Genomic DNA, 13,611 nt, shown 5'->3' on the forward strand with positions numbered 1-13,611 from the left:
ACAAATTACAAATGCATAGTAGAGTACAGTAGCATGAGTTACAATATACATACACAGCTCTATAACCGGTGATTTTACATTCAGCTTCGGCTTATAGACAAAGAGATCAACAAATCCAAGAATGACACAAACATGAGCTGTACCTCATTAATTCAATTAACACTGACACACATGATGTGAGAAGGAAAACTCATCGTTACGGCAGCATAGTGACGCATCAGGTTAACCATTTTCAGACATAATTTCACCAATAAATAAAAGCGACAATATAATAAACTTTGAAACAATCATGGGTTTAAGCAAGCCGCTAGCAGGAGCCATTTATAATGCTTAGATCCACTGGGTTTGCCATCCGGTGCATTGAATGACCAGCGGCGCCCCTTGATATTAACCTGATATCTCATCAAGGGCTCTGAATCTAGGAAGTGATGTCATAATAAGGGTTAATGACATGATGGCAGTAACAGGTCAAACGGATAAAGTCCAGATTTGGTAAGCGTTATATGTTGGACATCTCCAAAAGAAAAGTAACAACAGGGAGGCCTGTTTAGGGTCATTAAGCAAGACCCTCTTGCGGCCCACCAAGAGGTGCTTCTGAGGTGCTTTAACAGAGTTGTAATGGTACAGGACAATTTTGGGATGAGGTCCTACTTGCTGCTGAGAAATATATTACACGTAGCACACACAAACACAGTCTCTCTCTGGGCCTCAGGTGCTGAAATCAGAGAGAAAGATGACAGGTGTAAACTTGCGCTCAAACGTTATTGTCCTACCAAACAAACGGTTTTCCTACCTGTGGCTCCCATAGTGGACCGGAACACTTTATAAGAGCAACAGCGGGAACAGAAACTGACGCCACAGTTACTGCAGTTTCTCTGGATGAAATGAAACAATCATCAATGAAATAACATCATACATGACTGGATTGGAGAAGAACATGTGGACTAAAGATCGGAAGCCGTACCCTTTTCTTTAAAACAGAAAATGCTGAATTGCACTGGAAACAGTTTCCTGTGGGGGGAGAAAGAGAAACTGTGGTTATCAATAGAAGTATAAATAGAGGGATATGAAGAAGGCAAACAGAATAAAGACCGGTGGAGTTGGAAGGAACCCGCTTGCGTAGTTTCTCGGTGAGTTTGGACACTTTACTGCGGATGGGCTCGTTTCGACTCAACAGTCCGTTATCAGAGACGGTGTCAAACTCGGGAACACCAGCAGACACTTCGTCATCATCCTTCCAGAGATAAACGCACAGAAACAAACAGAGAGAGAGAGAGAGAGAGAGGTGTCAACAATCAGACTCATTGTGACAATAAGAGGTCAGAGGTCAGAGGTGACAAGAGCTAAACCCATGACCTCTCAATGTTCAGCTCAACACCAAAAGATCTTTCACTTTACCATCACATGAAAAACCGGCACACAGCCTTCTGGGTATGGGTGAATGATGTTTTATTGATATGACATGGCAAGGTTGGTTCAGGTTGTCAAATGGCATAAACCAAGAAAACGACATGACATTATTAGGTACACCTGTACATCTACTTATTCATGTGATTATCTAATCAGCCAATCGTGTGGCAGCAGTGCATGACATCATGCAGATACGGGTCCGGAGCTTCAGTTAAGGTTCACATCAACCATCGGAATGGGGAAAAAAATTTGATCTCAGTGATTTGGAGCATGGCATGATTGTTGGTGTCAGACGGGCTGGTTTGAGTATCTAGAGTTTACTCCGAATGGTGCCAAAAAGTAAAAACATCCATCGAGCGGCAGTTGTGTGTGCTTGTTAATGACAGCGGTCAGAGGAGAGTGGCCAGGCTGGTCCAAGCTGACAAGAAGGCGACAGTAACCCAAAGCAACACACGCTACAACAGTGCTATGCAGAAAAGCATTTCTGAACACACAACATGTCCAACATTGAGGCGGATGGGCTACAACAGCAGAAGACCCCTACGGATACCACAGGAACAGGAAACTGAGGCTGCAGTGGGCACAGGTACAGAGCGGTTATCTGAGTTAACCTTTCTGTTCATTCTCTGTTGACTCGAGATCAACAAGGTGTTTCCGTCCACAGAACTGTCGCTCACTGGATGTTTTTAGTTTTTGGCACCATTCAGAGTAAATTCTAGAGACTGTTGAGTGTGAAAATCCCAGAAATACTCAAAGCAGCCCGTCTGACACCAACAATCATGCCATGCTCCAAATCACTGAGATCACACATTTCTCCCCCATTCTGATGGTTGATGTGAAGATTAACTGAGGCTCCTGACCCGTATCTGCATGACTTTATACACTGCGGTTACACGATTGGCTGATTAGATAATCACATGAATAAGTAGATGTACAGGTGTACCTAATAAGGGTATTATATTGTTTAATGCACTGTCTGGCCAAAACAAAAACTAAATAAGTCGCTGTTTGGAAATAAATAAGCAGATCTTTAAGAGTTTTTGATTGGATCATTATTGCAGTGATTAATATGTTTCAGATGGCAACAGTTCTTGTAACGCTGATGCAGTGTGTAACTTCTCATTTCTTAAACAATCATGTCGTTAGACGAATCCCGTGATCGTGGGAAAGATGCTACCGTGTTACAGAAGGGGCAAATGATTGACCTGCATCAAGCAAAGAAAGCAACTAATGAGATGCTGAAATCACTGGAATCGGGTTAAGAACTGTCCAACGCTTTATTAAAACCTGGAAGGACCATCAGATCATTAAAATGCTTGGTGAGGTCACGACAGGAACTCACGGCTGTTTAATATGTCAACTAAGAGTATTTCCACTCGCACAATGTGACGAGAACTTACAGGATTGGGACTAAACATCTGTGGCCACAAGAAACGCACTTGTTAGTGATGCTAATCGGAAAAAACAACTTCAGTTTGCTAAGAGCATAAAGATTGGACTGTGGAGTGATGGGAAACGGTCATGAGGTCTGATGAGTCCAGATTTACCCTATTCCAAAGCGATGGGCGCATCAGGGTAAGAAGGGAAGCACATGAAGCACCCATCATGCATAGTGCCACTGTACAAGCCGTCTGGAGACAGTGTGATGATCTGGGGTTGCTTCAATCGGGCAGGTCGACTCTCAGCAACGTTATACGCCAATACAATGATGTCAGCTGACTACCTGAATGACCAGGATATCCCATCAATGGATTGTTTCCTCCCTGGAGAGTGGTTCAGGGAACATGAGGAACCATTTTCACTAGTGTCCTGACCTTAACCCCATTGAAAGTCTTTGGGATGTTCTGGAGAAGACTTTACAGGGTGGATCGACTCTCCCGTCATCAACACAAGATCTCGGCCAAACATTAATGCAACTCTGGACGGAAATAAACGTTGTGATGTTGCATAAGGTTGTCGAAACAATGCCACGATGAATGCATGCCGTAATCAAAGCTAAAGTCGGTCCAATGAAATATTAGAGTATGTGACTTTTTTATTTGGCCAGGCAGTGCATATATGGAGTTATCTTTATTTGGGCACCTTTCAGCAAATATTAATAATTGTGTTTGCTATGAACCCATATATACAATTCAATCCCATTTGACTTTATCTCTCATTTGGCTGTAAAGAAGGCCGCACATGATTGTGAAGGTGTGTGAAGGTTTTCTCTGTGCACTGTGTATGTAGAGGGCCTCATTTACTGAAGAATCCTGTAGGACACCTGTGACTTCCACCATTGTTGTGCTGAGCTTGAATCATTTCCTGCTGTCATTTGATGACTGTTGGGTTCTCAGATTTATGTGCTATCTAGCACTTAACACCATAATCAGACTATAAGCCCTCTAAATTCAGGTTTTAGTGCTCAAACATATGTAAGTGGATATTCCCGAACCATTTTCACAAAGAGTTTGAAGATAAATCTCAGCCTCTAAAAAGAAAAAACTGAAGGAACCGTTACCAAGAAACCATTTTCAGCGACATCACTGTTAATAGAAATCACCGAAATGAGGAAAGGCACGAGGGGGCGTGGTTAGAACACCCAGAGATCATGATTGACAGTTTAAGTGAGCACCTTACGGACTCTCCGTCTCCACTGAATCTTTGGTAGCAAATAGGCTATAGGCCACACCTACATCCAAAACACAGGCCAGACAGTTTTACAACAGTCATACCCAACATAAGACATTGTTATTAGCATGTCTTCATCTATTTATTGTTTGAATGTAAACCTTGCGAACACGACATACAGGTGAATATCATGAAACCTGTCAAGAACATGTCCTGATCGTATTTCACCCCAAAAACAATATCAAACTATATTTTGCATTAAGTACTTTTAAATTGGCATATACAATTAATGTAAATTATATAATCTAGTCAACGGCTCATTATCACAAAATTAACCCTGACACGAAGGGGTCTTGTATCACCCTATAGTTGCTTATTTTGCCATTTTTACGTTTACATTTATTATATCATGTTTTCCTATTTCTTTTGGGGAGAAATATGACCCAACACGTTCTTACGGCATTTCTTGACGTTCCCTCTTGAGATTCAAAGACAGACAATCCAGTGATCAAACACACATTTTCACATCTTCAATACATAAGCCTGTGCACATGCATTCCATTGCACTAATGCATAAAAGCACACATGCACACACACACACAAACACAAACTGTTCAGGCCAAGACATTTCTTCACTCATTTCGAATAGGAGAACAGTAACTCTTATATTATATGCTCCTGGTTACACCATCACTCACCACTAAAACCAGATGAGGTTCCTTCAAGAGCAGAGTAAAGGTCAGAGGTCAGATGTCAGAAATGTATATGCATACTACACAATTAAAACTATTTCTGATCAACAGTGGTCAATGAGACTAATGTCCACACTCATACACACTTCAGTATACTCTGTATGTTAACGCTATAAGTCTCCATTCCACTAGAGGGTGCTACTTACCCGCATCACCAGCTGAGTCTCCTTGAGTAAGCGAACAGCAGAAGTAGGAGAACATGTCAGAGCAATGCAGAGAAAACAGAGACAGAGCAACAGGTAGACGGACTCAATAATTTTTCCTGACCTCTATGGCGTCTTTAAACTCGTCGTCAGGCTCCGCCTCTTCTGCCTCTTCAATGTTGCCAGGCGACAGATCCTAAACAGGAAGTACAACTCATACAGTAAATTATAGAGATGTTCAGATTGTAGTCCAAATATATGGAAGACAATTAGCATTTTTGAGCCACTGGTTCCCTCAGTAATTTGCTCTGTGTTTTTATAATGGTAGTTTTAGGTTTCTAGGTTAAACATGAACTGTGGTGAAAATTACTTAAAGAGACTTTCACGTTTTGTTCTAGAACATAAATTACACACAGTCAAACCTAAAATGTGCATTTTAGAGCTACCGTGTTTTTTTAAATGCCTGTTGCTATCATAATGCTAACTAAGAACTACAACTTCCATCAGCATGTAAGCTAGATGCTTGACAAAATGGACAAATTTTGTAGTCCTTATTTAGCAAAGTAGCAACGGCGTCAAAATTCACTTTTGAGGTATGACTGTCTGTATTTAATATTCAAGCACAAAATGTATTTTTACAAATTGTCTTATTTTACTTGTAATTTGAAAATTCGTATTTAAAATAAAAAAACACACCAAAAAAGCCTACAAATTGATGTCTGGCTGAACCCTGTCTCATGCCTCTTTACACACAGTCCATTTGTTTGCTTGAAATTTTAAGAAGACAGAATGATCAAGAATTCTCAGAGATTCTCTCACCTCCACACTGGTCGGGGTGGGGGTGCGGTCCTGCAGGTTCCCCTGATCCTGGTCACTCAGTTCAGTTTCCTCTGCAGGCTGGACTCGACTCGGGTGAACAAACTCCTTTAACTCCAAAAGAACTATAAAATGAGATAGAAGAGAAATCAGGTGATAATGTCAGGCTAACTGAAACTGTACAATCAAAACAGCAAAATTTAATCTGTCGATTTATAAAAATGATGTTTGTATGCATGTGTGTGTGTGTGTGTGTGTGTGTGTGCAGACCTCTGCAGAAGTCTTTGTTCCACAGGAAGAGGGCGCTGTTGAGCACAGACAGACTCAAACCCACAGGAGCCGTGTACAGTAAACACACTGCAATCAGGAGAGAACCGTAAAACCTACAGACACACACACACACACACACACACACACACACACACACACACACACACACACACACTGCAGTCAGGAGAGAACTGTAAAACCTACACATAGACACACGCACGCACGCACGCACACACACACACAAGCACACACACACACACACACGCACACGCACACGCGCACGCGCACACACACACACCCAGTCACACACACACACTCACACACACACACACACACACACACACACAGAGACACACACACAAAAGCACACAGACAAGCACGCACGCACGCACACACACGCACACATCAGTGGACCAATCCTCGCAATTCAATTGTTGCTTGTGTCTGATTCGCTGTTTGTTCAGAGGTGTGCAGCACGAGCCGGAACAGGTCTGGCGTCTTGTGGAACGCGCATGTAAAGAGTTTTCACTCTTTCTCCGTTTCATGCGTCTGAAAACATGTCGTCTATGAGAATGCTGCAACTTATCTCTGATCATCTCAGGAGGTGCTGTGAGTTTAGTTAGCTTCATTTGCACAGGGCTGGCATGCATTGTGAACGCAACTCTGCAGGTTCAGTAATCAGTAATATATATCTTTGTATTAAAGAAACAAACACGAGCCTGTGTAGCGCAGCGAGTATTGACACTGACTATCACACCTGGAGTCGCGAGTTTGAATCCAGGGCGTGCTGAGTGACTCCAGCCATGTCTCCTAAGCAACCAAATTGGCCCGGTTGCTAGGTAGGGTAGAGTCACATGGGGTAACCTCCTCGTGGTCGCTATAATGTGGTTCTCGCTCTCGGTGGGGCGTGTGGTGAGTTAAGCGTGGATGCCGCGGAGAATAGTGTGAAGCCTCCACACGCGCTACGTCTCCACGGTAACAAGCTCATCAAGTCACATGATAAGATGCACGGATTGACGGTCTCAGGCGCAGAGGCAACTGAGATTCGTCCTCCACCACCCAGATTGAGGCGAGTCACTATGCCACCACGAGGACCTAGAGCGCGCAAAAACTAAAAAACAAAACAAACAAACAGCAAGATAAAGCGCAACGGTCAAGGATCTATGTGAACGACCCCTTAGTGTGGCTAAATCTGAAAAGTGCATAAATAAGGGTTTATTTAATTTTGCACGTCTCAGATATATAATAGAGATATAGGTCACAAAGTTGTAGCAGCAATGGTCGCTGAGAAACACTTTAAACATTAGCATAGAGTGACGTGTGTGTATGTGATACTCACATGGAAGACACTGCGTGACTCTCCCAGTATAAAACCTTATACACAGACTCTGCATACAAACACGCTTGGGTCAAGAGGTCATCTATGCATTTCAGCCTGTAACACACACACACACACACACACACACGGTTATCTCAGTCTCAGTGGTGACGTCGTCATTCAAACTTTCCAGTTGTGTCCACTCACATGCCCTTGACCTCCAGAAGGGCTTCCTGTTTGCTCATGTGTATCGTCTGCAGGTCTCGCCGCTGGACTGCATAGTGCTTCTTCTTCTGTACTGTCATCTCGCTGGCGACACCCTGGCAATGGTCGCCAAGGTAACCCAGCACAGCCGGACTCAAGAGCCCCAGCAGGAGCAGAGAGAACCACATGCCTGAAAACATAGTGATAATTGTGTTCTTTATCACATGACTCTCTGGGATATGTGATTGTGATTGGTCTCTCACCTTCGCTCAGCGTGAGGAAAAGGATGTTGAGCAGGACACAACTCAACAGAGAACACAGCGGCATCTTCCATCTAAAAACAGACACACACGTGTGAGAGCTGTACACGTGTATCCTCCAGAGATGTGTTTAGTAACTGACTGAGATCATCAATAGACTTCTCATGAGTCGCATCATATAATCACTAACAAAAGAGAGTTTTAAGCAGCCTGAATATTCTAACATCACATTTTGTGTTTCAAGTCAGTAAGAAAGTCATGTGGGTTTGGAACAACATGACAGAATTTCATTTTTGGATGAACGATCACTTTAACAACTCTTTATGTAGTGTGATTATTACCCGAGCAGATAGCGTAGCACCTCCACCGTGTCTGAGACGGGCTCCAGGTAGATCGCCAATCGCTTGAAGGAGATCACCATGTTCAACAGGTCAAAGTTCAGCGCTTTGGGGCTGACCAGCTCAGAGGTGATGTTCACTGACGAGGGATCCTTTGTAGGCAGCTGGGTCAGTTCAGCCCGATCTCCGCTCGCCTGTGGGGTCTCATGAGGAGAAGAAGCTGTACTCTGCATGCTGAGAGATCACAGAACATTACAGGAAACGATCAGGACTGTGTTTATCTCAACACACATGTGAATATTATGCTGCTTGAGAGTCTATCTGCCATAAATACATTTTACTCAGGGATCCATAGAGGACAAAAATGTCCACGACAAAATAAAACTGCCATAATAATTTTATATATCACTATTATTTTCCACTTTCAATTTAATTTTTTTAAGCAACATCAGTCCTGATCATAACTACCAAATATTCATTACTTTTCAGGATTTTAACCCTTTAAATTACAGTTTGTTTATATAATGCCACTGTTGCTTTTTTACACACACACACAAATCCATACCAACACAAACACACAATTTTATCTGCATCATGTATTCAGTTGTCCTGCAGGTCTCTATAATACAGGAAACAGTGAATAGGGGAAAAGCTTGTATTTGCTCCATAGGCAAAACATTAGACAAATGGCGCCATCTGGTGGAAAATATTACAAATGTAAATTTTGAAGTCAGGGCTCTGGAATGAAAGAATAATATCCTAGAATTCATGATTTTATGCTTTAATGGCACTGGGATCAAATATTGCTGTTTTAATGGGTTTCAATGGGGACATTTTTGTCCTGAAAGTCCCGAGTGTAACTATTCTGTGTACACAGTGTATTATAGACAAAATTATCGAAAAAACAAAAATGAAAAAGACTAAAATATCCCGAAGGTCACACAATGGTTAAATCTCAAATTCAGAATTCATCCAGGATACCAGTAAAGCAACCACAAAAATGCATTTGATGCATTTAAGATCAGAACAAACATTAAAAATAAACAAACACACACACATGAGCAGCAACTGGAAGGAATTTCAATAGATGTAAATCTTATAGATATTAAGACACATCTGATGCTTATGTATAAAACAAGACTATATTAATTTCTTAATGAAGACGTTATTAAATGTTATTACATAAACATAGAGCATACTGTCATATAAACATCAACAGAGGAACACAGATTTCAACAAACCTTTAATCTTTAAAACAGCGTTTTATACCCGCTACCAAGTCATTTAATCGTATCCGTCTGTCTTTGATGTAAATAAAGGCCGTTGAATATCAAATTAATCTTTTATAAGTTATTAAAATGCGATATTATCGCACCGATCCGTTATAATCGACCTTCACTTCCGCTATTGACTGACTGACGTGTTGACGTCATAACCCGATGATTGAGCGTCAGGTACAAAAGTAGAGCGCCGATCACATCGAATCGATGTTTTTATTGTTCGGCTCTTTAATCTTGATTCAGAGTGGCTCATTTTTTTATTACGTTAATTAATACTTGTGCTACCTTCGGAACATTTTTGTCTTGTTTCATTTTTTCGATCATTTGTTATTGTTATTATTACTCATTCTCTTTAGCAGCTCTAAATTATGCATTTGCATTTCAACATTTATCGATATACTGTACCAACCAGTGAAAGTGACACAAAATAAAGATTAAAACAACCATTTAATAAAAATAGGCGTACATATCATATCTCTCCTCCCTCACACATATCAGTGACTGAAGCACGTAGTTGTTTAATTCAATGAGGCCTTTTCTTATGTTTTGATCTGTGGTTAAATGTCTGCTACAGACCCGTGTGAGGAGAAACTGTGAAATGCGAGTCAATGGCGTAGATTTGGCTCGAACATTGGGAAGAATACAATGTGAATTTTTTTCCATTGATCATTGTATAAATATTGATAACAATGAAGCCCCTCATTAAAACTCTGAAAACTCTTCTTCCTCTTAATTTTCATTGTAAATGGCATTTCGGTAACTAGGCAACCACGGCGCATTTAACCGGAAACTATAGCGGGCTCACTGATCTATATATATAATTTATATGTTATATATTTATATAGATCAAGTGAGGGGACCTCACTTTTTCAAAGCGGAAGTACGTCATGCGGCTCAGCGCACTTAATCCATTCCAATAGCATATGAAGGCATAAATGTACATAATTCCACATGTATTTATATCACTGAACCTTGTGTTATATTATCCAGGCATTATAAAAAGAGAAGTTGGGTTCTGGAGTCTGTTTGATAAAATATAAATATAAAGAGGACATATATCAATGCAACAGTGCTCTTTACTTATCTCACTCACATTAAAAACACAGATTATACTCCTCAAAATGCATCAACACCATGGAACATAATGAAATAGTTATGCCGAATTAGGTAAATACATGCTTTAAAGGTGCTGTAAATGATTTCATCTGTTCTACTTCCATGAGGCTGAGCCATTGGATTAGACACGCACCCTCTTTCTAAAACCCTGCACTCTAAATTGAACAAAGTTTATTGAGACCGATATTGAGCAGAAACGGTTGTTAAAAACAACAGTAGTATAACAGCGCCCTCAACTGGCAACTGTTATGAACAACATGGCATAAAAATGGCATTATGCCTCAATAATTTCCTGCAACTACAATACTATGAGAACATGCAAAATGATTGACAGCTCGGAAGTGTCAGAGACCGCGGCTGTGGACACATTTCACATTTTTGTCACAGAGGCAGGTGAGATATCTCATGACATCACTTACAGCACCTTTAACAGTATATTAGTCTCTAACAGCTGAAGGGTGCGGACAGGAGACTGTATGACAGCAGCACTACAACACTGCCACCTACTGTACAGGAGTGAAATAGTGTTTTATTTAATGTTTTTACGGACTCTGTGTGAACAGACCTTACGTCAGAAGTTCGTGGATTTGGTGTGTATGTAACCGGCCCTGGTTGCTCTGCTTCGAAAGGGACTTGAACCGGTGTCTCTGGCGTGGGAGGCAAGGAGGCTAAAGGCTATAGCCTCTAGCATGAGTCGCTAGTGCACCTCTTGAGGTCAGGATAGTGAGGTTTATACACATTGGACAGCTATCTATCAGCTAACCATCTCTTGATGCATCTGCTTGTAGCACAATTTGCTGTTTTGGGTCAAAAAATGGTGCCTCAGTGAGCGCTTCTTTGCTGCATCATGCTCAGGCATCCTGAGTCTTTTCTCAGCAACTGTCTCAATGGAGCTGTCAAAACTGCTTCATTACTTATATATTGTGACAAGTGTTTTGTCATGCCCAGCAGCCTCTGTAAGCCTTTTTTGTGTCTTCTGGAGCGGGCACCTTGTGGTCCGTTCTGCATAACGCGGCAGCTCATTTTTGCTCGGCCCCAAAGTGCGTCGGCCCACCGGGAAAATGCCCGGTATGCCAGATTACCAGTCCAGCCCTGCTCCCCATAAACAAACTATCAACCGTTTGGAGTGTCCGCACAGCTTTCGTTTTGCACATTTTTGCAAAATGTTTGACTTTGCCACATGCTCTGCATTTAGCCCCATATGCTGGACATGATCTTGGTGTGTGTGTCTGTCCACATCCGGTGCATGCTTTTGATGTGCCACCCACTTTCTCTTTTTTTGTGGTGTGAAGACGTGACTTTAAAGGATCTGCTTTTTGTGTTCTCCACGTTTAGCCATCTCAGCTGCATGCACTTCATTTTCCTTTTTTGATGACACCATTATGTGTATTCTTTCCTTGGCAATCTCCGATGCTCTGTATATATCTATTGCCTTTTGTAAAATCAGGTTCGGTTCTCTCAGTATTTTTTCTAAAGACAATTTTGTCTCTTATCATGTCACAATCTTTGCTTTTCTGCTTGAGTTCAGTAACAAACGTATCAATCTGCATTGGCTCTTGCATCCTGCATGTCCAAAACTGATGCAACACCTCTTCTTCGGTGTAACGCTTCCCAAATCTTTTCAACAGTTACTTCTTCTGGTGCTTCCTTTGCTATATCAAAAGTGTTGTAGATCTCTAATGCATCCTCACATAATGAGTGTAAATATGCATCATGTCGTGCTTTAAATGAGAATAGAGATTGATATGTTTAGGCCTTTTAAAACATCAGGCTTTAAATTTGCAAAGTTGTTACACTTATTTGCTAAAAAGGTATTTGTGAACACCAGAATGAAAGTATCTGGAGGAGTTGTCTTTCTCTTTCACTTGACAGTTTCACATATTGGCACGTGTGCACCCGCAATGACGTCAATGACGGATTACATGTTTCTCAGGCACACACAGACTTCACACAAAGAGGAGAAACATGATTGGCTATCAGGGTTTCGGAGGCGGGTTATGTCGTTGATTCCAGTCCTTTCATTGGTCAGAGCGGGTACAGTAGGTGACGAGTCGAATCGTTAAACTTTTCTACCCGTTCCGCCCGCTGGACACAGGCAGAGAAAAACAGACACTACGCCTGTCTACTGCTTTTTCTGAAGCAATTTTAAATATTCAACATGCACATGATACCAAGACACTAGTTCACACGGAAAAGGTGAGTGGATTTCTGTATTTGTGCTTTAATATAATTTAATTTCCGGCTGCTCTGTTGTTTTTCCTGGGGAGAAGCAAAGCAAGGATTGGCTTCATGCCCCTTAATGTCGTCATATTTTTTGAAGCAGTGCTTTTAGACGTTTTTTATTCTCCAGTTGCGTTTTTGCAGCGTCGCCTCGCGCAGCTGCCACTGCGGAGGTTCGTGCGTCACTGCAAGTCGTTTCGTCACGTGACACGTTGTGCCGCAAACTAAACAAACCTTAAAGCGAATTTTCACATTCACCAAAACAACTTAAACAAACCAGTAATAGGGGGCCTGGTCCAGCCAGGTCTCCTAAGCAACCAAATTGGCCCGGTTGCTAGGGAGGGTAGAGTCACATGGGGTAACCTCCTCGTGGTGGTGATTAGTGGTTCTCTCAATGGGGCGTGTGGTGAGTTGTGTGTGGATCATGGAGAGTAACATGAGTCTCCACATGCTGTGAGTCTCCACGGTGTCATGCACAACGAGTCACGTGATACAATGCACGGATTGGCGGACTCAGAAGCGGAGGCGACTGAGACTTGTCCGCCACCACCCGGAATGAGGTGAGTAATGGTGCGTTCAAACCGTACCATCAAGGCATCGAGAGCGTCAAGTCGAGCAGAAGTCATTTATTTTCTATGGCAGCCAGCATATCTTGGCGGCGAGAAGCGCCGCGTCTTTGGCCGCTGTGTCTTGGGCGTCAGAGGATAGTTCAAGTGCGGGCAACATTATGGTAATGAGATTTGACACGGTTCGGCAGCAACCTATAGTAATATAGAAGTGCTCCGCTCTAGCGAAGTCTAGAGAACACAACAGTGTAAACTTTGGTTCCCATTATCAGGGCTGGACTGATAATTTGGTATACCGGGCATTTTCC

General features: G+C 42.0%; 1 protein-coding gene across 4 annotated transcripts in view; it reads right to left on the bottom strand.

Moving 5' to 3' along the window:
- The window catches only part of LOC127644327 (protrudin-like), a 9,600-nt gene extending 64 nt beyond the window's left edge, over positions 1 to 9,536 (bottom strand). Inside the window, exons 1-14 of one of the 4 annotated variants that reach the window (XM_052127460.1) lie at positions 9,363 to 9,536; positions 8,125 to 8,355; positions 7,787 to 7,857; positions 7,527 to 7,713; positions 7,341 to 7,436; positions 6,002 to 6,114; positions 5,735 to 5,856; positions 5,040 to 5,111; positions 4,919 to 4,939; positions 4,719 to 4,739; positions 1,093 to 1,234; positions 965 to 1,011; positions 794 to 875; positions 1 to 715 (exon numbers count right to left, since the gene is read on the bottom strand). The exon at positions 1 to 715 is cut by the window's left edge and continues 64 nt beyond it. In XM_052127460.1, coding sequence (XP_051983420.1) covers positions 648 to 715; positions 794 to 875; positions 965 to 1,011; positions 1,093 to 1,234; positions 4,719 to 4,739; positions 4,919 to 4,939; positions 5,040 to 5,111; positions 5,735 to 5,856; positions 6,002 to 6,114; positions 7,341 to 7,436; positions 7,527 to 7,713; positions 7,787 to 7,857; positions 8,125 to 8,354 — 1,272 coding nt within the window. In that variant the 5' untranslated portion in view covers position 8,355; positions 9,363 to 9,536 and the 3' untranslated portion in view covers positions 1 to 647. Of the gene's footprint in view, positions 716 to 793; positions 876 to 964; positions 1,012 to 1,092; positions 1,235 to 4,024; positions 4,082 to 4,718; positions 4,740 to 4,918; positions 4,940 to 5,039; positions 5,112 to 5,734; positions 5,857 to 6,001; positions 6,115 to 7,340; positions 7,437 to 7,526; positions 7,714 to 7,786; positions 7,858 to 8,124; positions 8,356 to 9,362 lie in introns of all 4 variants that reach the window. The other 3 variants (XM_052127459.1, XM_052127461.1, XM_052127462.1) reach the window with 3 other exon arrangements.
- Positions 9,537 to 13,611: the final 4,075 nt, after the last annotated feature.

This window comes from Xyrauchen texanus, chromosome 5 (genome assembly GCF_025860055.1).
Source record: "Xyrauchen texanus isolate HMW12.3.18 chromosome 5, RBS_HiC_50CHRs, whole genome shotgun sequence".
Lineage (NCBI taxonomy): Eukaryota > Metazoa > Chordata > Actinopteri > Cypriniformes > Catostomidae > Xyrauchen > Xyrauchen texanus.